Raw genomic sequence first — 22,981 nt, forward strand, 5'->3', positions numbered from 1 at the left:
GGAATGAAATCGTGACGCGCCGCGTTCTCGTCTGTAGCTTAGACAAAACGGTAGTTCGGAACAATGTCGGAAATATGCCGCGATTTAAACAGTAGGCGATGCAAGGCCTGTGTTCCTGTGTAGAACCATCAGAGCTGTTCCAAGAAAAGAACATTCTTGTAATCCGTCATTATCATCAGCGAAGCTTTGCTTTGTGATCGGAAGCTAAGCTCATGGCCAACTACTATCCCCAAGTGTGGGGCGCACTAGTGTTACCGTGAGTGCAACTTCGCCTGGAAACCGTCGCAGTTGCCCGAGAGAGATTAGCAAGACGCAAAACTACAGCCCCATCATGGGAGCCAAGGATTCGAAGCCATGCTGCATTTGCTACGAAGACGCCGTCAAACGAGGTAAGCCGTCGGATGCACTCAAGAAAGGATGTGGCGTTTTGTCGGTTCGCGCGAATCTTAAACGTTCATCATTACCTGCCGCGACGACGAACGACCAACGGGAGGCCTGTGGCCGTTGATGAAAGTTAATTAACGAACATCACGGAACGGTGTGTGTGTATGTGTGTATAAGTGCCCGCGCACATCATCTACGTCTCGTTACTGCATCTCATCTCTTTATTACGACATTCACTTTGCATCATTTGTTTTTTTGTTGCACGGGCAGTCAGTATTTGCCATTCACTGTGCAATTGAATGTAAAGTTCCTGGGGCTAGCGGAGTGTGTGTCTGTGTGTGTACTCTATGTTCTAGGCTGGGTATTTTTTGCGGCGGCGAGGCAAGGGCAACTTAGATGCAACTATACGGAAACCTCGCGAAGCTGCTGGAATCTGACGATCATAAGAACAATGAAAAATCCCTAAGAACGTGGCCGTGAGTAGGTTGCGTGAGTTGTTCCAATATGCGGGTTGGCCGGAACCAATTTCCAGGCTTCGCTATAGATGTTCAATGGTCCCAGAAATTACCACCACCGGACTCTGTGCGCCCATTCCGTCTTGGAGAGATTAGATTAGAAATTATGTGTCTTGGAAAAAAGGTTACTTTGATGAACATGGCGAGAAGCTGTTCACGCAGCTTGAGAGGAGGGTCTTTTTTGGTAGCAGAAGCTTCGCATCGTTCGAATTTAAATCATCCATCTTTTCGTGTTGTCAAACATGGATCAATCGCGGTGATTTGTTAGGTCGAAGGACCTATTTTGCTAATGGGATATCTGCCATGGCTTAATCCGCACACGACACACGTTGGCGATTAGCAAAGCTTGTTAAGGATTGGCACTTTTCGCTATTTGCATGGAAATGTTTGGCGGTAAGCGGCGCATGATGTCGCCAGCCCGAATTGGTGCTGAATGAGAGATAAGAAATGTTGAAGGCAGACTGTTGAGGTTGAATTGTCCCGTCCGGCGGGACCATGAAATGAAAGGGAAAGATTGTGTGGATGCTCGCATTATCGTGAGAGAGTATTACTGTGTGTGAGGGCCATTCGCGCGCCATCTTATCTAATAATCGGTTCGAATCGCGCCCTCCGGTACAATGGAAATTGACCTTGGAGAATGGTTTTTTCTTACTTCTTGATCTAATTTTTCGTCGATAACGATTCAGCATGGGTGCCCCTTGTGTCCGTTTCTTGTGTTGCCACATTTGACATACCGTTACATATCTTTGTGGGGCTTCATGTTATGTGACTGCTTCCGAGTGCTGCGGAAAAATTATGAAGAAAATATAGTCCCGGGCCGAAGCCCAACGTGAAACACAAGATGTGTTTCGTCTTTTGTCTCCTGGTGGTGATTTAACGGATTTTGGACAGATGGACACACAATTTGGCGCTAATCAAAAGATAAATATTTAACGTCCTGCTGACAAAATGTAGACTTTGCGCACAACTCACTCGCGAAAAAGGTGGCTGCTATGATGATGGTACCTAGCGGGGAGTGAACTTTTTGCATAATTGCCTCTATTTAGTCTTATTGAAACGGTTGTACTGCCCACAATCTGCCCCGTACGTGACAAAATGTACTTCACGCACTTTAATCCCGCGTAACAGTGATCTCAGTCTCAAATTTGACCGCAGGAATGTTTGATACTTCCCCACGGCGGAAAGAACATCTTACGACGTTCAACGACGTTGAAGATAAAACAACGTTTAAACAACACACGCACACGATACTTATCTCCGGAATCCGGAGAGCATGGTCAAGAGATAGCGGACCCCGCGTATGCAGAAAGAAAAGGGGGGCAGCTGCAAACACAGCCCCAGGCGGAGCACATACAGGCGGTGGAAATAGAGCTACACGGTGCACCGCGGATGGCCGGAGCAAACATATTCTAGCCGTAAAAACGGTAAGCTAAGATCGCCCCCCACCAGAGTGGGGGCCGGCTAATGTTAGGTTCCGTTGCTGCTCCCGAACGGATCGCCGGTAGGGACCGGTTGACATTGAAATGCGCGACTGGTTGAACATAGGAGGCGCCGCGCACACTGTGCACGTTGCGGTATCGAGGTAATGGAGTAGAACCAATCACTGCGGACCAGTGCTCACAGCAGCAGAGCAAGCTGCGTTTATAGCGCTTGTTGCAAACGTCATTTCCGATTAATCCGAATCGCATCGCAAAAGGACGTGAAAAACGTTATAAAGAATATTTTGTTCATCGTTTGGAATATTGACAGCAATAAGTATGAACGTCGCAGCAGGCTCCTATAATCGTTCTATTCGCGAACGAAGTTACTTTTTTCATAGCAAACTATGAATGACGTAGATCACGAACCAAGTAACCGTTACCGCGCACCGCGGGCAACGGTGTGGTTGTTGCCGGTGAAGGCCGGCCGGAGGGAGCATAACCGCGAGGTTACATATTTGAAATGGCCGCTTTTTCTAGTTGGGTGTGTCTGTAATTCACTTGGGGGGCCATAAATTAATGTTGATAAAACTATCAACGCCCCCCGTGGCGCAGAGAGTGTGCCTGGCGCAGGAGTCAAGTTCTAATGTGGGTCAATTTCATTTCAGTGCGACAAACAAGAACTCTGTTTCGTCCCTTTCGTTGCTAAACGGTTACCTACAAAACCTGAATTTATTCTACATTCCATCATAACAGTAACATATCGTTTTTATTGTATTTTCCAGTGACGGATTTGGAGTTGAGGCGAATCAAAGATGCATTCAAACGATCGGCCGGCACGAGCGGATCGGTGCTGAGCAAAAGCGCCTTCGTGCAGGACGTGCTTGGCGACGGTGTACCGCCGCTGGTGGCCGATAAGCTGTACTCGGCTTGCGGTGGCTCGGCCAAGGGTATCGCCTTCAAGGAACTGCTGTGCGGCCTGGTGCTCCTCACGAAAGGGACACAGGACGAGAAAATAAAGTAAGTGTTATCCGCAGCAGTGGGCGGGAGGAACCTGATGACCGCCTTGTGTTGTCGTTTCGATCGAGGGGGGGTTCTCTTATCTATTATCACCGCCACCCCCAGGCCGAGCAGCGCGTGTGCGAAAGGCTGTTTGCTTTCGAGACGTTCCGTGGTGTATCTGTCTTTGGCTTTCGGGCGACGCGGTCCACTGGGCAGAGTTTGTTTGATTGCCGGAGATAGAAATAGTTTTATTCGAGGCATTTGTCGAGGACGACTCTCTGCTCGACGACGGATAGGCCGCGATCTCTCCAGTAATGGTTTGCTTGTTTGGACAATGTTTTGTGTTTCGCGTTAAACGCTTTCGCGATATTTGGTATCATCAAAACGGCGCACACGATATCGAAACCGTGTCTTTGGAGCGTGTAGATAACACGGGCGCAGTGTGTGATTATATGCAATAACGGCCGTCGTCAGAATTACTTGCACTTTGTTTTATCTCTACCTTTTGCTTTCATTTTATTGGCGAAACGTGATGTCGGTACGCTTTAACCCACTATTGTTCACCTACATTTTGCGAACCCAATTTTGTATTGGGGCATAAATCTACACCGAAACCCCTAACCCTTCACAAGAAGACGGTGGTGACGGTGGTAAAAATCGGAGGGCACCGGTTTAGTGGGCCCCTAACAGAGCGGAAAGGCCAAACCAATTTGTCGGTAAACAGCAGCACCGCGTATGATGGCAAAAAGGGTTTGAAAATGGATCGTGCCTTCAAAGTGCTTCCGCTAATTGGTTGTCTTCAGCGAAGAGGCTCGACAGGGGTGTTTAAATGTATAAGTTCGTTTCTCTTTCGAAACGTTCGGAGTTCAAAGCAAACTTCAAACTTCTGACAGGAGGTTGCGTTACTCTTCGTCACCTGGAATCATCTAGCAGCCATAGAACGCACGACGCGCACGATGTGTGAATTTTGTCTTGAAAAACCTATTCCTTATTAATGGGTGTCTCGGTCCAAAATTGGTCAACTTCAAATTGACGCATTATTTTTCATAATGCATCAAAAAATCCTATACACCTCTCATTTTAAAGATGTTTTTGTGTAGTATTATACATATTATTCGATTTTGACATTTGCCCTTCCTTTGTGGAAGTGGCGTCGAAACAAGAGGAGCATCATTTCAAGATCTTTTACCATCAGCGCGAAAATCCGAACTACTCGCACGCCAAGTTAGCGAAATTATTGAATGTGGCCAAATCAATGGTCACCAATGTATTGAAAGGGTTCGGAGAACGTTTGACGATAGTCAGAAAGACTGGATCAGGTGGAATTTGGAACCAGGAGACTGGACTACGACTACGGATTACGAAACGAGTGATCAGTTGTTTCAAGCGGAATCCCAAACTATCCGTCCGAAATGTCGCAAGCAAGCTGGAAGTGTCGTCTACAACCGTGCATCGTACTATTAAACGAGCTGTTCTGGCAATCTACAAGAAAGTAGTGACTCCAAATTATGACGACAAGCAAAACATGTTGGCCAGAAAACGATCGCGGAAACTGTACACAGAGATGTTAACAGGATGATGAAACCTACGCCAAGGCAAACCTTAAACAGCTTCCTGGACAGGAGTACTATACGGCAACTGAAAGAGAAAATGTAGGAGAGATTTGCAAGAACATAAAGCTGTCGAAATTCGCAAAGAAATATCCCGTATGCAGGTTATCTGTTCCTGTGGTTTAAAAAGTGGCATTTACATCGCGATTGGGACCATCAACCAGGAAATTTATGTCCGAGAGTGTTCAGATAAACGTCTGTTGCCTTTCCTAAAACAGTACAAGAGTTCTTTTCTGTTTTGGCTGGATTTAGCATCTTGTAATTATGGAAAAAAGCCCAAGCAGTGGTATGCCGCAAACAACGTCCAAGTGGTGCCCAAATACATGAACCCCGCCAACACGCCAGAACTTTGCCCAATCGAAAAATATTGGGTAATCGCCTATTTCTTATTAATGGTTATTTTTGTCCTACATTTGTAGATTTCTCTGGACACTGTACTGTCACGAATCTGGCACGCACATACTGAAGCAGGAGTTCCAAAATGCCATACAAATCGAAACAACCTACCAAAGTAATGCCAACGGCGGTAGCAGCAACCATACCAACTGTAGTAGTAGTAGTACCGTAAGCAATAACAATAGTCAATTGGTAGTGAATAGGAACAACTACCAGCAGCAGATCAGCACCGGCACCAGCGGCACCGGCAGTCAGTTGTCGCAATGGAACCGAACGCAGGTGGCACTGTTTGGCCAAAGCGACCGGGTCGGCTTCGAGCAGTTCAAATCCTGGATCCAGATGCACCGCGGGGCGACGGCCCTGTCCAAGTGGTTGCTGCTGGATGCGTGCGTAAATCTAAGCTCGGAGCTGGAGACGCCAACATTCTACCAAAGTCTGGCCGGTGTGACGCACCTCGAGGAGCAGGACATTGGCGATCTGGAGAAAGTATTCTGGCTCCTGAAAGGGGCGGCCATCACCGGCCAGCTCGATTTGGAATCCCTCGGACCGCTCGTCAGCCCACCCGTGCCCCGGTCCGCCCTCGGGGGGTCATTTCTGGCGTTCGACGAGAACCACGACGGGCATATCGACTTCAAGGAGCTGTGCTGTGGCGTAAGTGCCGCCTGCCGTGGCCCGAGCGTAGAGCGGAGCAAGTTTTGCTTCAAAGTGTTCGACATCGACCGGGACGGTGTGCTAAACCTGGCCGAGATACGCCAGATGGTGGACATACTGCTATCGGTGGGCCGGGAGGCCAATGCGAACGGATACCGCAGCTTTACTGCCGAAAAAGTACTCGCCGACCTGTACCGAAGGACGCGCGAAGGACCGGAAGGTGGCGGAGGTGAATCGACGCTCCACCCGGTGCCGGAGTTTAAGTTCAGTCAGGAGGATTTCCTAATCTGGAGCATCGAAAGTAGCGCCGTGAATCTGGTGCAACCGTTCCTGGATCTGCTGTTCGAGGTGTGTCACATCGTGCTCGGATTGCGACCCCAGTGCCGGCACCTGGAGGGCGACATTGTGCGGGGTTGGCTGGCGCGAGAAGTTCGGCGGGGCTACAGGGTGGGCCAGTTTTGGTATCTGGTGTCCTCGGACTGGTGGCAGCATTGGTCGCAGTACACGGCGGCGGCGGCATCCGGACCGGGAGCTGCTTCCAGTTGTGTGCACTGCAAGAGCACCGGAACCGGATACGCCAGTCAGCAGCGCGGCGCAAGCGGCGGCGGTCCGGTGATCGCGAATGGGGCCGTCGATGAGGCCATGATCTGTGATGAAAGCTTTACGTCCAATTCCACGGAAAGTATGGGCGATCTGCTAGGGGTTGGCGGAGGAACTGGCGGTGATTCGTCGAGTTTGGGGTCCGGAAGCAGCGGTATATCGTATGGCAGGCACGCCGGGAGTGCACCGGGGACGATCGACAACAGTGGCCTGATAGCGCCGCACATTTTTAAGCAAATTCCAACGCTCACCGGCGAAGGTGGCCGATTGAAGCGGGACGCGACGCTCGTGCAACATCGCGACTTTGAGCTCGTTCCGGATTCACTGTGGAAGGCGTTGGCACAGTGGTACGGTGGGCCGCTGCCACTGCCACGGCAAGTCATTCAACCCGGCGGCGGCGGCGGCGAGGTCGAGTTGGAGCTGTATCCGCTGAATTTGCGCATCCTGCGCCATCAAAGTCAGACGGCGGCGGCAGGTCAGCAGCAGCACCAGGGAGCGGGTGGAAGCAGCGCCTGGGCCAGCATGTCCGGTGGGTACGGAGCGCTGACGACGGGCAGCTACTCAACGTCCGTTTCGTCGGCCGTCCTGCAGCCGCCGAAGAAGTATCTCGCGTACACGGCCGCCTTCAGTCGGTTGGCGACCGTGAAGCAGGTTGGAGAGTTCCTATGCCAGCGGTTGAAGCTACGAGTGGAGGACATTCGCCTGTGGCATCTGGTACCGACCCCCACCGGTATTAGCGAGTTCCCGTACCTACTGGAGGAGGATCAGTTGACACTGTCTGAGCTTTCGATTGCCGACAGCGATCAGGTGCTGCTCGAAATACGCAACAAGGACCTGACGTGGCCGGAAGAGCTGGGCTCGCTGGCCCTCACCCAGCAGGGTGGCTCACCGGGGGGACCCGGCGCCGGTAACAGCAGCATGGAGCGACGGGGAACGGTGTCCTCGATCCAATCCCAGCATCCACCGGGTGCGACCGGATTGCATAACCTCGGGAACACGTGCTTTATGAATGCCGCACTCCAGGTCCTGTTCAATACGCAACCCCTCACGCAGTACTTCATCAAGCGGATGCACCTGTACGAGCTGAACACGGCCAACAAGATGGGCACCAAGGGCCAGCTGGTGGTGCGGTACGCGGAACTGTTGCGCGACGTTTGGACGGCCTCGACGCGCTCGATCGCTCCGCTCAAACTGCGGTTCTGCGTGACGAAACATGCGCCTCAGTTCTCGGGTGGTGGCCAGCACGATTCGCAGGAACTGCTCGATTGGCTGCTGGACTCGCTGCACGAAGATTTGAACCGCGTGATGGAGAAACCGTACAGCGAGCTGAAGGACTCGGACGGTCGGTCGGACGTGATCGTGGCGGCCGAAGCCTGGAACCAGCACCACGCGCGCAACCAGAGCGTCATCGTCGATCTGTTCTACGGGCAGCTTAAATCGAAAGTTACCTGCCAGGGTTGTGGCCGCGATTCGGTGCGGTTTGATCCGTTCAGTTTGCTCAGCCTGCCGCTCCCGGTGGAGAACTACACCTACTGCGAGGTTCTCGGTAAGTCGGTGGCCACGCGCCCACGTGGGGGCCCTGTTTTTTCACTTAGGCTATATTTTTCGCCTCAGTGATGCTGCTGGACGGATCGGTTCCCGTGAAGTACGGGTTGCGACTGAACTCGGAGATGAAGTACTGGGACCTCAAGAAGCAGCTGAGTGAACTGTGCGCCGGTGGCCTCGAGCCCGAGCAGATGCTGATCTGCGAGCTGTCCAATTCGCAGATCCGCTTCATACTGCCGAATGAGCACCGGATCAAGGCGAGCACCGCCTGCGAGCTGTACGTGTACGAGCTCCCGAAGGTGGACTCCGGTGTGCTGCGGTCCCGTGCCGGCTCCGAGCTGGGCATTAACATCGAGAAGGGCCTCAAGGACATACAGCGGAACCAAGGTAAGCCGCAGTGTGGCCAATTTTGCGTGATCGTGATCGTGTGTCGCGGTTTTGCGGTGTCGATCGGCTTTTGTGTTTGCTTTCGTTCCGTCATTAATTGTGTTGTTTGTTTTTTTCTATTTTCGTTTTACTTTCTGTTTCCTTCTCATGCGTACACGCGCGCACTCTGTTCCCGTTTTACTTGTCTACTCATTTCCGGCCTTTTCATTACACACGAACTACTTCTGTCACATCACCAAACGATCTGCCGTTGTTTTCAACCACATCATTTCATCTCTCTCTTCCGCTAACCATCTACCATCCGTTACATTCGCTCATTGCCATGCCATGACATCGTCGTAATGTCTGCAAAACCGACCGCAAAAAATCGCAATACACTGCAACGCAGCTCTTCTACTACCGCCATTAGACCCGCATCAGCTAACGACCAGCTCGATCAACACCACGCACTCCTCGGTGTCGTCCTCGTCGTCCTCGTCCTCGTCGTCATCTTCGACGGGCATTACCGATGATACGGTCGCCATCACCGGGCGCCCGAAACCGATGGTGGTGACCGGTGGTGGTGGTGCTTGCCCGGCGGCCGGACGCCCCGAAAGCGGTGCCGGCGCCGGGGCGCTGGCCAACGGTGGCACCGCTGCTGGCGGTGGCACGGGCAACGCAGCGACGCTGGCTAACCGGAGGACCTCGGCCACGTCGAAGGTAAGCCGGTGCTTTGGCAACACACTCTGCATGCCCCCGAATATGTTGTGCTTCAAGGTATGGTTGTGTATATAAGTTTTCTTTATTTTCACCCACTATCACGCGCCCCCCTTTGAGTAACTCCATCTTAATTCGCATCTTACGTAGGTTAGTTCTTAAGTAGATAGCCTCGATAGAACGCTTCCAATTTTATCACCCTTTAAGCTATGCGCGGTCCTCTCCTTAGACGAGACAAAGAAAATCAGCTTTGTTTGGAACGCCCGATAATACCGATCCCCAAAGACGGATGTGAAACGATCGTTTAATCAATTTAATAATTCGTTAATTCGTCTAATTCGACTAACTTTGATAACACAAATAGCAAACTGTAGCAAATTTTTAATTACTTCCCTAGTAAATGGCTAGTGCCGTGCCGATTTGTGGCACTCCAGGTGTCCGGTCCGTTGAAATTGTCCGGTTTGATGCTTGATGTTTCGCCCGTCTCTCGGATAAATTGTGGATTCCTTCCTTTTCGGTGCGTTGTCAAGCTGCAATCTGACTTCTCCGTGTCTTTGGGGCCATTTTGGTCCTGTTTCCATCAATAGAAAGTTTCAATTAACCATTTGTTGTCCGTTGCGATTCGTATTCACCACGCACAGAGCATCTTGTTTTAGGACGATGTTTGGGAAACGATTCGAAATGAAAAATTTGTTCTTGGCTTGGCTGGAAAAATCCTCTAACGGCGATCCTCCAATTTCTTCCTTCACCGGAGGAATCGCCTTTATTCCGCCGATATTTGCACTGGTCTTCGCAAAGACAGTTACAGTTGATTCTGAACCTTTCTGGCTGACAGAAAATTCTAGAATTCATCAACATAATCTCCTTCAAGTGTAATACAATCATTCCAACGCTTTTCTAACTTTTCAATGCCATGTTTGTAGAACGATTTGTGTTTTGACTCTAAATGAGCCTCAGTAGCAGCGATCACCTCCTCATTCCAGCCAAATCTTTTTCCCTGAAGCATCTTCTTGAGATCCGCAAAGAGCCAGTAGTCGCTGGGGGCCAGATCCGACGAGTACGGAGGATGAGGAAGCAGTTGGAAGCCTAATTCGTTGAATTGGGTCATCGTTTTTATTGAATTGTGCCATGGTGGCTTTTGTTCCATTGTGAGCAAACGCAGCATCCATTTGACAAAAAACCTTTTTCATGGCCAATTTATGGTGCAAAATAGTAAATGCACTACCAGTTGAGATGTTCACCATCTTAGCTATCTCGTGCACTTTCATTTTGCGGTCTCGCATCTCGATTTTCAATACTTGCTTAGTGTTGTCGGGAGTTACTGCCTCATTTGGCCGACCCGAACGTTCCGCATCATTTCCGTATCAGCACGACCGCGTTTGAAGTCAGCATACCACCGACAAATGGTTGGTTTCGAAGGAGTAGAGTCCGGATAACGTTTTTCAAGCCATTACTGAGCTTGAACAGTGTTTTTCCAATTAGAAAACAATGTTTTATCAACACCCGAAACTCGCTTTGGTCCATTTTTTCACGATTGCAAAGGTAGCGTCACTTTAACTACTTGGATAGCTTTCTTGGTTATGTTTCGAATTACATCAAATTTTGACACATCTTATCTGAAGGTTGGTACTTCCGAACTTTGGTATATAAATGGCATTATTAGTGCCATCTCTACGCTAGTCTCGGGACTTATTGAACGATGTGTTATAAGTACCTTTGTGGATACCGGAATCACTATTTTTTTTTTTTTTTTTTTAATATTTTCCCGATGCGAGAACCATCCTGTTTCTCCCCCTTACCAGGGGCCTGTATGGCAGGGCAGGGGGCAGGAGCGCGATGCATCATCGCCCTTTATTTAGTATTTACATAGCACATATTTACATATAGGGACTATACTTACTATAGGGGATACAGGAATCACTATTGGAATGAGCGTCTGTACTCGCGGAAGGTTGGTTTGTGAATGCTCTCGTTTATTCATCAACGACTCAAATCTCAGGTCGATGTCTACTATGTCGCCACATACCTTTCAAATTTCCAAGCCCAACTCCTTTTTTCCCTCTTCGCGACGTAAGCGCGTTTCGTTCTAAGCAGGCTCTGGTCACGCTATGAACGTCTCGTTAACGACGGATCCGACCGTTTCTGCCTCAGGCAAACGTTGCGCTTTGACCGTCTTTTCTTCAAATGATTGCTTCCTTTTTTAACATATTATTAAGTTAATAGAAACATCAACCGGACAATTTAAACCTTCACACCGGCGAGGGTATTATTAACCATTAGCAAGTTGTTTAGCTTTTCCCTCATTTATTTGAACGCTCCAATGGCTTGGTTTCTTATCTGCTAGTTCTCAAATCTGAATGATCTTCGGAAGTTGAAAAGTAGCGCAAAAGTGGCCTAGGATAACATAGAGCATAGAGTTTCCCGTAGTTTAATCGAAACCATTCCTAGCGCCAAAGACATTTCAGGGGGCATACGACCTGCGTGACTCACCTCAGATTGACCATCTTTTTTGGCCCATTGGCCAAAACAAGATAAGGGGCTTTGTTCCGCAAACGCAAAGATAATGAGTTGAGCTCTAGAGAGAGAGGGTAAATCAGTATAGGGAACACCATTCGGGCGCGCTCTCCGGTGTGTCTCCGGCCATGTGCGCTTACCCCGCGCTTACCTTCTTTCTTGCAGCACATCGCCGAAGTGAGCGCCAGTCCGGAGAGCACCTTTATCTACGGCGGTGGACAGTACAGTGAGCTGACCACCGCGTACGCCAACAATGGTTACAATGGCTACAACAACGCAAACAACTTTATCAACAATCAACAACAGAGCCAACAACCATCCGCGAGAGATCGATCAAAGACGATATCGAGCGCCAATTTGTTGGCCAACAGCGTCGACAATGGGTGGCACAGCGCCAATGGCTATGACCACCACCGCCACCATCACCACCATCAGCCCTACGAGCCCTGTGCCGATTGCGATAACAACCTGTACATGATGATGGGCGAAGGGGACTCGCTGCAGCATCATCCGGACACGATAAGCCTAAGTGCAATTAGCAAACGGCCACCTCTGCTGCCGGGCGGGTCGCACCACCCGAAGGCCAACTATCTGATTGCGGTGCATCGGAAGCTAAGCCGCCAGGATACGTACTTTTTGTCGCACCACAAATCGAAACCGGGCCTGTTTGGGGTCCCGCTGCTGATTCCCTGCTACGAAGGGGTCACCAACAAGGAGCTCTACTGTTCCGTGTGGCTACAGGTGGCCCGTTTGTTGAGCCCGCTGCCCCCGACACCACCGGACCAGTCGAACCACGCCACGGACTGGTGAGTCACCTTTGGAGTGATAAACACACTAATGACCTATTAATGGCCTATCTCTCCCTCTCTCTCTTTCTCTCTCGGTTCTCAATCAGTGATGATAGCCTGGGGTACGATTTCCCCTTTACGTTACGCGCTGTAGCGAGCGGTGGCCGCATGTGTGCCCTCTGCCCCTGGTCACGCTTTTGCCGTGGCTGCGAGATCCCGTGCAACGATGAACCGCTGCTGCAGGGTCTGATATGCTCCGGATTCGTTCCTCCGGGTGTTGCAAGTAAGCAAGAAGCGTGATGACGACGCCGGAGAAGGGTCCTATTTTCATTCCTCACCGCGTTTCCTCTCGACCGTAGGCAACAGTTCAACGCCAAACTTATCGTCACGGGAACAGACGCCAACATTCCGGCGGAAGGTGTATGCCACCAACTCATCCGGCAGCTCGTCGTTGGATGGCACCGGTCCTCCTCCGCAACAGTCATCGGCGGCGGCGGCGGCGCCATCGACACCACTGTCATCGCTACAGAGCTCGATCAATGCCCGATCAATCCAGATCGCGATCGATTGGGATCCGACGGCGCTTCACCTACGCTATCAAAGCACACGGGAGCGGGTAAGCCGGTGCATCGGCCACCGAATGGGAATCAGCGACTAATGACCTCTTGTTTTCACGCAGCTCTGGACGGAACATGAATCGGTGGCCGTCTGTCGCCGGCAACAAACGGAACCGGTCGATCTCGATCACTGTTTGCGGGCGTTCACCTCGGAGGAGAAGCTGGAACAGTGGTACCACTGTTCGCACTGCAAGCAGAAAAAGCCGGCCACCAAAAAGCTACAGATCTGGAAACTACCTCCCATTCTGGTGCGTATCACATGGCGACCGTGCGATCGCGATCATATAACTAATTCCGCTGCTCCTCCTTGCTTCAGATTGTGCACCTGAAGCGGTTCAATTACGTCAACGGGAAGTGGGTCAAATCGCAAAAGGTTGTGAACTTCCCGTACGAAGGGTTCGATCCGACCCCGTACCTGGCGTCGGTGCCCCAGGAAACCATACTGCGCCATCGGGATCTGCTGGAGGGTGTGCTGCAGCGGGGCGATGGCCGGAATCGGGATTGTCATGAAGAGTTTGTCGAGTTCGATCGCGAAATGTCCATGATCGATGAAGCCAGTGATGAGGTCTCGATGTCGTCGTTGTGTATCGATGGCGGCGGTTCCAAAGATGATGACCAACGGAGCAGTATTAGTATCGTGCCGGCCATCGCCGGAACACAGCATGTGGCCAGTGTGCGGCACGGCAGCAGCAACGAAACCGATCCCCCTCGGACCACCACCGTCCGGGCAGGGGAAGATGTGATGGATTGTGCCGGCGGTGGCGCTAGGGCAACGGGTGGCAACGTGCGTTCCAGATCGGCCGCATCGGTACACAGTAGCGATTCGACCCGACGGCAGCGGCTCATCTCGACCAGTCTCACTAAAACACCCGTCATCGATGACGAGCTGACCGATTTCCACCAGCACCCCCTGAAACCGGACGCCGATCCGTTCGAGCTGAAGTACCAGCTTTACGCCGCGGTGGTATGTGATCAGACGCCGCCGGATGCAGAGCCTCCCTATTTACGGTTTTCCCTTCCGTTTTTCCAGTGTCACTCGGGGATGCTGAACGGTGGTCACTACATTTCCTATGCCGCAAATCCTAACGGTTCCTGGTACTGCTACAACGATAGCTCGTGCCGCGAGATACCGACGCGACCAAAGATTGATCCGAGCACGGCCTATCTGCTGTTCTACGAGCGGCGCGATCTAGACTACGGTCCCTTTCTGCCGAAGGTGGACGGTCGGCAGCTGCCGAGTGAGAACCTACTCGATACGGACGACAGTGATAATGACCTAAAAAAGATGTGCTCACTGATGTGAGCGACGGCCGAACAACGAGAATAATGCCATTTTTGTATCGCCCACAGTAGAGTGCTAGTGACATTGATAGGATAGTGCAATCTGAGCAAACGGAAGCTAAAATCTTAACTCTCTCATGCTTGGCCTCCGCGCCATGATGGATCGATTTTGGAAAGCACACTCTTGTGTTGTCATTCTACCTTTGCATACTCTTTCACATGTTATTTATATTATTTGTTACGAGTAATTTGCAGAAACAGAGAAGAACACTGCAACGTCGAGCATCGTCTACTTTGAGCGCTGGCCTACTGTGATTGTCACCGCCAGAGGAAGTACTACGAGCGGTGAAGAGTAGGCGCAGAACTTATACATTCCCGTCGCAGCGCGCGCCCAGAGCCTGCGTTGATGAAAACGGCTACGTGAAAATCGCGTGTCAAAAATGATTGATATTATAAAAGCAGACTATCCGCAGCAGGCCGTAGTTCCTCCACGCCGTAGTTCCATTGTTTTCTTTTTTGTTACTGCGTGATCGGGGAGACAAAACAAAGCCGTTCCTTGTTACACTCTGTACACGTCGTTTAGGAGTTATTTTCTACGCCCGTTCCCGTTATGTTTGTTAGTTGGTATTAAAATTCGATCGAAGGAGCCTTTTTCTATTGTTATTGGTCCGAATCCTGCTGCGGGCCACTTTTGCGAGGCTTTGCGACGACGGCCCCTGCCTGCAAGGATGCGAACGTTATTGTGCGAACACACGCTCTAGAGGTTAAGGACACACGTGGGGAATAAAGACCGCCGAACACAGTTCCAACAGAAACGAAAACGAGACCCTTTTCGGGGGGCCAATGAAAGAAATGTGTTTAATGTTGGGTCGTCCATCGGCGGACGACGACTCTGGGGGAGACTTATTTCGTGTTTTATTATATTTCCGGTTCATCCTAGTTCCTGTGACCTCTAGCACACACACTGTGACACTCTTTGAAGTAACTCTGTTAATGGTTGCATTGTTCCGCGCTAACTCTAATTCAGAACAACAACGCGCGTGTGGATGGCGTTTAAAATTGACGTGCCTGCGAGCTGAATCCGAGCCCGACGCCTCGCATCGTGTGCGTGACCTGCCGGGCCACCTCGTACTGTTGTTCCATGGTGGAGAACAGTTCCTCCTGCTTTTTAATACTATCACCGGTCGGTGGTTTGCCCGCGATCGCGTGGCTTCCGCTACCGGCACCGCTGTGGTTACCACCACTGGCAGCAGCAGCCGCAGGAGCGTGGCCGCTAGCGTCAACAACGGTCGCAGCAGCAGCAGTACCGTGCACCGATTGAGATCCCGCGTAGGGTGAGCCACCGGCACCTTCTTCGCCCGCCTTTGGCTCCTTCACACCCATCAGGCGCAGGAACTTGGACGCAACCTTCCCGTCCGTGTCCTGCGCAAACTTGGCCTGTTCCCACTTGCTGATGTTGGACGAAACTTCCTTGCTTTCGTTCGTCTTGTGACTCCACAGCAGCTTCCGTTTCTGCACCTGATCGGCGTACCGGACCGGGTTCACGACGCCCGGATTGTAGTACGACGGCAGTGGCACATTGTCCACCGCTTTTTGGCTCTGCTGCAGCACATCGATACCCATCTTCTCGAGCTGGGCCGCTTTGGCGGTGTTGCGAAGCAGCGCGGTACGTGACAGTAGGGCCGCGCTAGTGGCCGCCGCATTGTTGGCGGCCGCTTCGAGTGGGCTGACGACGAGCGGTAGTGGCGGCAGCACCGGATTCGTTTCGCCGGGGGGGAGATTCAGCTTAACGGCCACAACGGCCGGCGGAATCAGCGAGCTTAACATGGGCGGATTCGTAGGGATGCTCATGAGGGCCGGGATGCCGACCGTCGAGCTGGCACTGGCCGCTGCAAGCAGGGCTTGCGGTACGGGCGGGGTCGGGAGTAACGACGAGGTCGGTGGTTTTGGTAGCATCGGATCGTTGAAGAACCGGGTTGGAGGTGTCGGCAGTAAACCGGCACCTTTGGTTGGCACCGGCAGAACCGGAGTGCGACCCACCGACGGCGGCGGTGAGTGAGATCGTGAGCGCGATCGTGAGCTACGGCTGCGAGATCCTCGCGAGCCTCGCTCATCCGGCGGTGACGGGCGCCGACGGGTGTTGCGTGAATCACGGGAATTCGAACGGCGACTTCGGCGTCGATCCTTGTCGTGGTCACTGCTACGCCGGTCTCGGCGATCGTCCTGCTTGCGATCGTAACTGCGACTATCTTTTCCGCGGCCCTCCGCACGATTATTCCATTTGCTGAAAAGCACCGTAAAATATGAACCCCTTGAAACCGGTAGGATCGCACTGGCTTACCCGCGGTTTGCAGAATCACGACGGTTCCGGTGGTCCCGATCGCGCTCGTCGTGGCGCTGGCGGGATCGATCCTTATCCCCGCGATTGCGATCGCGTTCCCTCTCACGATCACGCTCTCGTTCGCGATTTCTATTCCGTTCACGATCTCGCTGATCTCGCTGATCACGGGTCGATTTACGATCGCGTTCGCGGGACTTGCTGCGATCGCGCCGACGACTGTCCGACTGTCCGCCTTTCGGCGGAGGTGACACTCGTTTCCGGTCATGCTGTGTCTTCGCTGGGCTCTGGACAAAGAGAAGAAAGGTATTGAAAACTCGCCCCGCAGTCAAATACCCCTTGGAACGAACCTTATTTCGGTGGCCACCATCGCCAGCAGTCTCTCGGCGGCTTTGATTTGGTGGTGGCGTCCGTGACTTGCGGCTGGCTTTGCCAGCTTTGTCGCTACTGTTTGTCGGTCGGTTTCTAGCGTTCGCTCCGTTGCGACTGGCCTTCACCGCGGGACTGCGGGATCTAGACTTTGAGCCACCCGCCGAGTCTGAATCGGACGAGGACGAAGAACTGTCGCTCGAACCGCGCTGCTGCTCTTGCTCCGATGACGAGGAGGAGGAAGATTTCTACGGAAGACAAACAGAGCACAGACCGGGACGTTCGTGTTGCTGGTAAAGAGGACGAGCCTAGAGAGCCTGTGGCCGTTGCCGTAATGTTCGGTTTTAGGGGGGGTAGATTTGAGGCTGCCTTTTGCATTCGACAGGACGGACGAATGCGTTCGGGCTGGCGGCAAGAAGATGGTGTGTGGTAAATGATGTTGTGATGCATGTTTGATACCTTTTCATATAGGTTTTGATAATACTTACGCCAAAACGGCTTACCCACGAGCGAAACACGATCGTACGGTGGGTCGTTAGGGTTCTTAGCAATCTGTGTCCCGCAAACCGGTACACTCTGTCCAGAACATGCATCTTGGGCACTGGATAATTGGAACCACTTGGTGGCAGGCAGAACTTGTTGGAACACGCGTGCTCCGTCCAGTGTCCAGTGGGCTGAATCTGATCGGCCGGCGCGCGGTGTTGATCGGTCCATTTATTGGGGCGTTTTTTGTTTTTTAGGGGGGAGACAGTTTTCTTTTTTTCTTGGGGCCTTTTGTGGCATATGCATTTTTAAAGGCTATATGATTGGTGGTGTTCTTTGGACAACAACATAATCAGGCGTCAGGATTATTGGCAGTAAACATTTGTTTTGGGGGGGCTTTTATTGTTTTCGTTCAAAAACAAAGTATATATGATCGTAAAGAGGTATATGATGGTTGGTGGTGAAAGAAGATCGGCAGAAGATCGGCAAGAAAAGCGGATATCTCAGAGCTTTTTGTTCCGCCTCAAGTGTCCGAGCTATGGTCGGTCGGTCGGTCGGGGCGTATCGCGCAATGGGTGAACAACGGACGACAAAATTGAAACGAAACACTCGGCGCACACACACAAACAATAGATAGGATAGAGCCGAAGAGAGAGACAGAGAGAGAAAGAGCGAGAATGGGACGATCGGGCTAATATTTACCTTTTTGGGCACCTTCCGCGGTTTCGTCGTCCGTTTGGCTGGTGGTGGAGTTTCATCCTTTTTGCGCTTGCTGTGACCTTCATCGGGGCGGTGCGGCGGCTTGCGGTGCACCGGTGGTTTCCGTTCGCTGGGCGACGATTCCGAGGACGATGAACCGGTCGGTGACGCGGTCTGTTCCTATGGGAAGGGTCAACTATTCAGGACATATACAGGCAAGATAGGCGAATTGTATTATTAAATCTGGTTTATTAGCTGGAGGACGCGAAAAAAAATGACGCGACTGACACGGTACGGCGGACGGATGAGAAAAGTATAGTTTGTTTCAGTAGGCCCTGTCACACCGTGTGACCTTGTGTTTAGTCCAAATCGTATGCGCGTTGCTTGGATTATTTGCCCCATGACAAGTAGGCACAGGATTTATTATTTTTTGTGGCACCGCACACTTTGTAACTTTTTGGTCGAAAACGCGCTGAACGCTGTTATCAAAGAAGGCCCAGCAGCGGCCCTTTGGAAACTTCGGATTCCGTTGGCGCACTGGCCAGGGCACACTGGGCAGAATAAATAAAGTTCTTTTGCAGCCATTGTTGCCATTTAGGGAAGTTATTCGGCAAACCCAAATCCGAGGATTGAACCGAGGATGGGAAGCCCTACTCGCAGAGGGCAGCTCTCCTGCGGTAGGGGAGCGCGCGTGCACAAACACACACCGCCCGGTAGCGGTAGACACCAAACGGATCGGAATAGTTGAACGAAAATTACCCGCTTGGTCTCCATTTCCTGCGATTGATCCGAGTCCGCATAGTTACGCAGCAGGGAGTCCATCTTGAAATTTGGTGCTTCCGCAGCGCGAACCGATGGCACACACTTTTTTACAGCTCCGCCGAACTGATCGGAGCAGGCTTTGACAGCTTGTGTGAAAAAGCTACAACTTTCAACTGCAGGAAGGTATGACGGCCGCAGAGTGACGTTTGTTGTGCCGACTGGCGGCGGCGGTTGTGTCGGTGCAAGTCGTGCCGTTGGGCAAATTTGAATTTAATTCAGTAAACTGATTTATTTAAAACACACACACTACTTCTGTTCGGTATATTTTTTGTCGAAATTGTAGTTCTCCATCGTGTCACGAACCGCTTTCAGTTCGTTGAGCAACAGCAGGGCGTCGTTTCGGTTGAGATTCACGGTGTGGCTCGTCTGTTTTGGCAATCCATCGACAATCTCGTTCTGTATGCCCAGCTTCAGCTGAATGCAGTCGATCGTGTTTTTCGGAATGTTACACTCGAAGCTCTCCAGCTGGTTGATGCGCAAACTGTTGTCCCTCAAAACGGACCGTATTTTCTGCACATATTGCGCCAACAGCCGGCACATGGTGGCCGCATGCTCCTTAGGCAGCCCCAGCTGCTGCAGTTCCGTACCGAAAACGCTCACGTCCGTGTCGTACCGGGCGGCACTGGTCAGCAGGAAGCGCAGGCAGGCGATCGCTCCCTTCGGTGCGTCCAACGACCCCTTCGGGTAGATTTGGTTCAGATCGCTTTCCTAGAAGTAATGGGCAACCTGTAGACCCATAACAAACGATGCCCCCCGAAAACTTACGGAAAGATTCGCTCCGAGGATCGATTTTGCGGTGTGTTCCCCGAGCTCGTTAAGCTGGTCCGTGGTGAGCTGGGCCAGATTGGCGTGTATTTCGGCCAGCACCCAATCCGGACAGTCTCCGTCACCGCAGAAACGGAATTTCTACAAAAGAAAACACATTAACCAAACGCAAACGGGGTAAGCAACTGGTGGCGCTCGTTACGATGGATGGCGCACCATTTGGTGGATGTTTTGTTTTAAAGTTTGCGACGACTTCATTAAACGAAATGGACCATTTAATTGCCGACTGCTGCTTCCGGGCCGTATCAACCTCTGTTGCCTCTTATGAAGTACGGGGCTACCACAGGTGAAGAGGCGGATCGGGCAATTGCTCCGGAATGGGGTCGCTTCGCAAATGACAAAACTTATATCGAAACTTTTACTGGCGGCGATCCTGGCAATGAGATAGTGCCTGACTTCGTCACGAAATGGTCGCTGACACGGGCCGGAATGGGCAACCTGTAACCAAGGTTCGTGTTGCCGGCAGCCGGAATGATAATTTTAAAACGAATCTCGTTCCCCAAAGGGGACCAGGTCGGTGGTCGGATGTGGGATGAGAAAGAGATTTTGCATTCGGGCACCGTTTGACCGTTGGATGTGCCCGCCATCTCTCTCTCGCGGTCACGGTGCCACTGTTTGAAATTCCGACTCAACAGCACGCACCCGCCCCATCGATTCCGCTCGGTTGAACATTGCTTTGATTGCTTCAGTGCGGAGGACGGTGCGCGAACATCTTGCCGCTGCCGCCTAATTCCCATGCTGCCAATTCCACCCTCCCACGGGTGGTCGGGCGAGTCCCTAGGAAACGGGACAATGGCCCAAGCGCGTGAAGGTGTTGATAATGGTGTAAATCTTAAATCAAGTCCCAGTCCCGGTGCCACAACCGCGGCCCCCTTGTCGATAATTTGAAAGGCAAAAGGGAAATACTTCAATCTTTTGTAATTGTCAGCAATCAAGAGGATCCTTCAACAACCCCCCCACGGCTCTGTATGGTGCCGGCGCCCTCGCGAGACTCGCTGATTCGGTATTCGGCTCGCGGTTGTTCGGCTGGCGGTGGCGCAACGGACCCAAACTATAAAAAGGACACTCTACCATCAACAGGTGCGCCAGTTCGTGATTGACCGTGACCGATAGCCGTCGACAGTCGGGTCGGCAGTATGTGTCCGCGCTGTGACCAGCGCTACGCGATTGGTGGCTGATTAAGTTATTGCGCGTGTTTGTGTGTGTCCAACGTGTTCCGGGACAGAACGGAAGTGGGTCGGAAAGTCAAAAAAACAGTGCAAGTTTAGTTGTAACGGCCACCACGCGATGGCCATGTTTTGTTTGCTGCTGGCAGCCGCAGCATTCGTGCTGACTGGCGGGCCTCGAGGGTGCCGGTGTGGCCGACCGGAACGCGACCCCCGAGCGTGGTACCGAGCAGCCAACGACGGGTTCGATGGAGCTGTTTGGCGCCAGGATGAAAGCAATTCGATTCCGATTACAAAGTTAACGCTGGCCCGATCACGATACTACCCCGCGGCGGCCGCGGCAGCCATTGCTTTCCGTGCCTCTTCGACGCCACCGGAGTTACTGCTCAATCGCTACCGGAAGTACATGGTGGACACATTTGTTCGCTTCGATGACGCATGCTCTTCGTACGACGACGACGAGGAGGACGACAGCCGCCACAACAGTGATGGGCCCGGGGGCCCTAGCACCGTGCGGTCGGACGTGTCAGAACGTAGCCCAACGCCGCCGGACGATGCCGGGACCAGGGAGACGACCGCGGGGGACGAAAAGAGTAAGTGACGGCGCGACTTTGACCGGAAACCAGTGGACTGTTTGATTTGATTTTCGAAGTGGTTTTCCTTTTGGTTTATTTACTTCAGTTACTTGGAGCGCTTTCGTTTCCTATACATCCTTCTTTCCTGGTGTCGTGTTTCGCCGTTTGTTGACAACGGTCCGTACTTTAGGGTGATTGCTTTTTTTTATCTGCAAACGCGGGAAAGGTGTGCCAGCGGGGTACGTTAGCACAGAGCTAACGCAATCATGTCGCTGGCACCTCGTGCAAAGTTCTACCAATATGTGATGTAAAATAAGTGCAATTAAAATCGGAAACCATCTGAGAGCGCATTTGAGCCATTTTTATATCGAACTGCATCAAACGAACGAACATCTGTTGTTTTCCAACAGGATCCAACACACCATGGGCTGAAACGATGAAGCTTCCGGTTGACGGAGAATGGTGTAGCAAAAGCGCCAAACACTTCTACCGCTGCCTGCGCGATCGCCTAGACGACCAGCAGCTGGTTGCTGCGATCGACAACTACATCGAAGCCAACTGCTACAGGAGTGAAACCGATGCGGACGACGACGGTGGTGGCACCGGCAACACGTTTCCGGAGAAGCGCGACTGGCCAAAGTACGTGTCGAAGCAAAAGTTTCACTCGTGGGGCGGCAAACGAAACGCCGGCCAGGTGTTCTACCCGTGGGGCGGTAAACGCACAGCGGTACCGAGGGCCCACAAGCAACCGAAGGTGGTGATCCGAAATCCGTTCCACTCGTGGGGTGGCAAACGCAGCGATCTGGCCGTGGCCGTTATGGCTTGATCTGCGGTGGCCATCAGATAAGCTAGTGTTTCCCCTCCGGTCAGTGCATGTTCCGTAGTGTCGTTATGATTAATCTCACAGTAAGCTGTTCATAATAAACTTTCACTCTCACTAGTCGTTCAGCAGAGCAGCCGGGGAGTATTTGAATAAACGTTTTACGCGTTCTTTGTTCGAGTTTTGGGACTCACCATTTTTGTGTGTGGCGAACTATGTTTTAAAATAGCCGAAAAACTACAATAGAAATACTCTGCAACTTTGTACGACGGAATGTTTACCACCGGTACCGTTTGTTCCTATCAACCGGCTGTGAAGAGCAAGAGCGGATCGCGACGGACTGACAGCTCCTCGTAGCGGAGCTGAGAATGTTTATACGCTTATATCCGCGGCTTGTGTATGTGCGTAATGTAATGTAGCATAGTCCTATATGTAAATATGTGCTATGTAAATACTAAATAAAGGGCGATGATGCATCGC

General features: G+C 51.8%; 4 protein-coding genes across 4 annotated transcripts; 2 read left to right on the forward strand and 2 right to left on the reverse strand.

The window, feature by feature from the left end:
* The first annotated feature begins 331 nt into the window (after positions 1-331).
* Positions 332-14,429, forward strand: LOC128271501 (ubiquitin carboxyl-terminal hydrolase 32). Its single transcript, XM_053009062.1, has 11 exons — positions 332-389; positions 3,103-3,337; positions 5,349-8,122; positions 8,191-8,508; positions 8,897-9,264; positions 11,884-12,524; positions 12,614-12,789; positions 12,866-13,122; positions 13,186-13,371; positions 13,440-14,087; positions 14,154-14,429. The coding sequence occupies exons 1-11, from the start codon at positions 332-334 to the stop codon at positions 14,424-14,426; spliced, it is 5,934 nt and encodes a 1,977-aa protein (XP_052865022.1). The 3' UTR covers positions 14,427-14,429.
* Positions 14,430-15,359: 930 nt separating this feature from the next.
* LOC128274513 (arginine/serine-rich coiled-coil protein 2) lies at positions 15,360-19,121 on the reverse strand. The gene is made up of 5 exons (XM_053012738.1): positions 19,053-19,121; positions 18,297-18,473; positions 17,093-17,359; positions 16,746-17,029; positions 15,360-16,688 (listed from the first exon to the last, which is right to left on the reverse strand). The coding sequence occupies exons 1-5, from the start codon at positions 19,113-19,115 to the stop codon at positions 15,458-15,460; spliced, it is 2,022 nt and encodes a 673-aa protein (XP_052868698.1). The 5' UTR covers positions 19,116-19,121; the 3' UTR covers positions 15,360-15,457.
* A 240-nt stretch (positions 19,122-19,361) lies between these two features.
* Positions 19,362-20,591, reverse strand: LOC128274524 (COMM domain-containing protein 4-like). Its single transcript, XM_053012751.1, has 3 exons — positions 20,583-20,591; positions 19,881-20,021; positions 19,362-19,823 (listed from the first exon to the last, which is right to left on the reverse strand). Exons 1-3 carry the CDS (start codon positions 20,589-20,591, stop codon positions 19,362-19,364), a joined length of 612 nt encoding a protein of 203 aa, XP_052868711.1.
* Positions 20,592-21,512: 921 nt separating this feature from the next.
* On the forward strand, positions 21,513-22,558 carry LOC128274531 (leucokinins-like). The gene is made up of 2 exons (XM_053012758.1): positions 21,513-21,699; positions 22,092-22,558. The coding sequence occupies exons 1-2, from the start codon at positions 21,513-21,515 to the stop codon at positions 22,505-22,507; spliced, it is 603 nt and encodes a 200-aa protein (XP_052868718.1). The 3' UTR covers positions 22,508-22,558.
* Positions 22,559-22,981: the final 423 nt, after the last annotated feature.

The sequence above is a fragment of the Anopheles cruzii genome, chromosome 3 (assembly GCF_943734635.1).
Source record: "Anopheles cruzii chromosome 3, idAnoCruzAS_RS32_06, whole genome shotgun sequence".
Taxonomy (NCBI): Eukaryota; Metazoa; Arthropoda; class Insecta; order Diptera; family Culicidae; genus Anopheles; species Anopheles cruzii.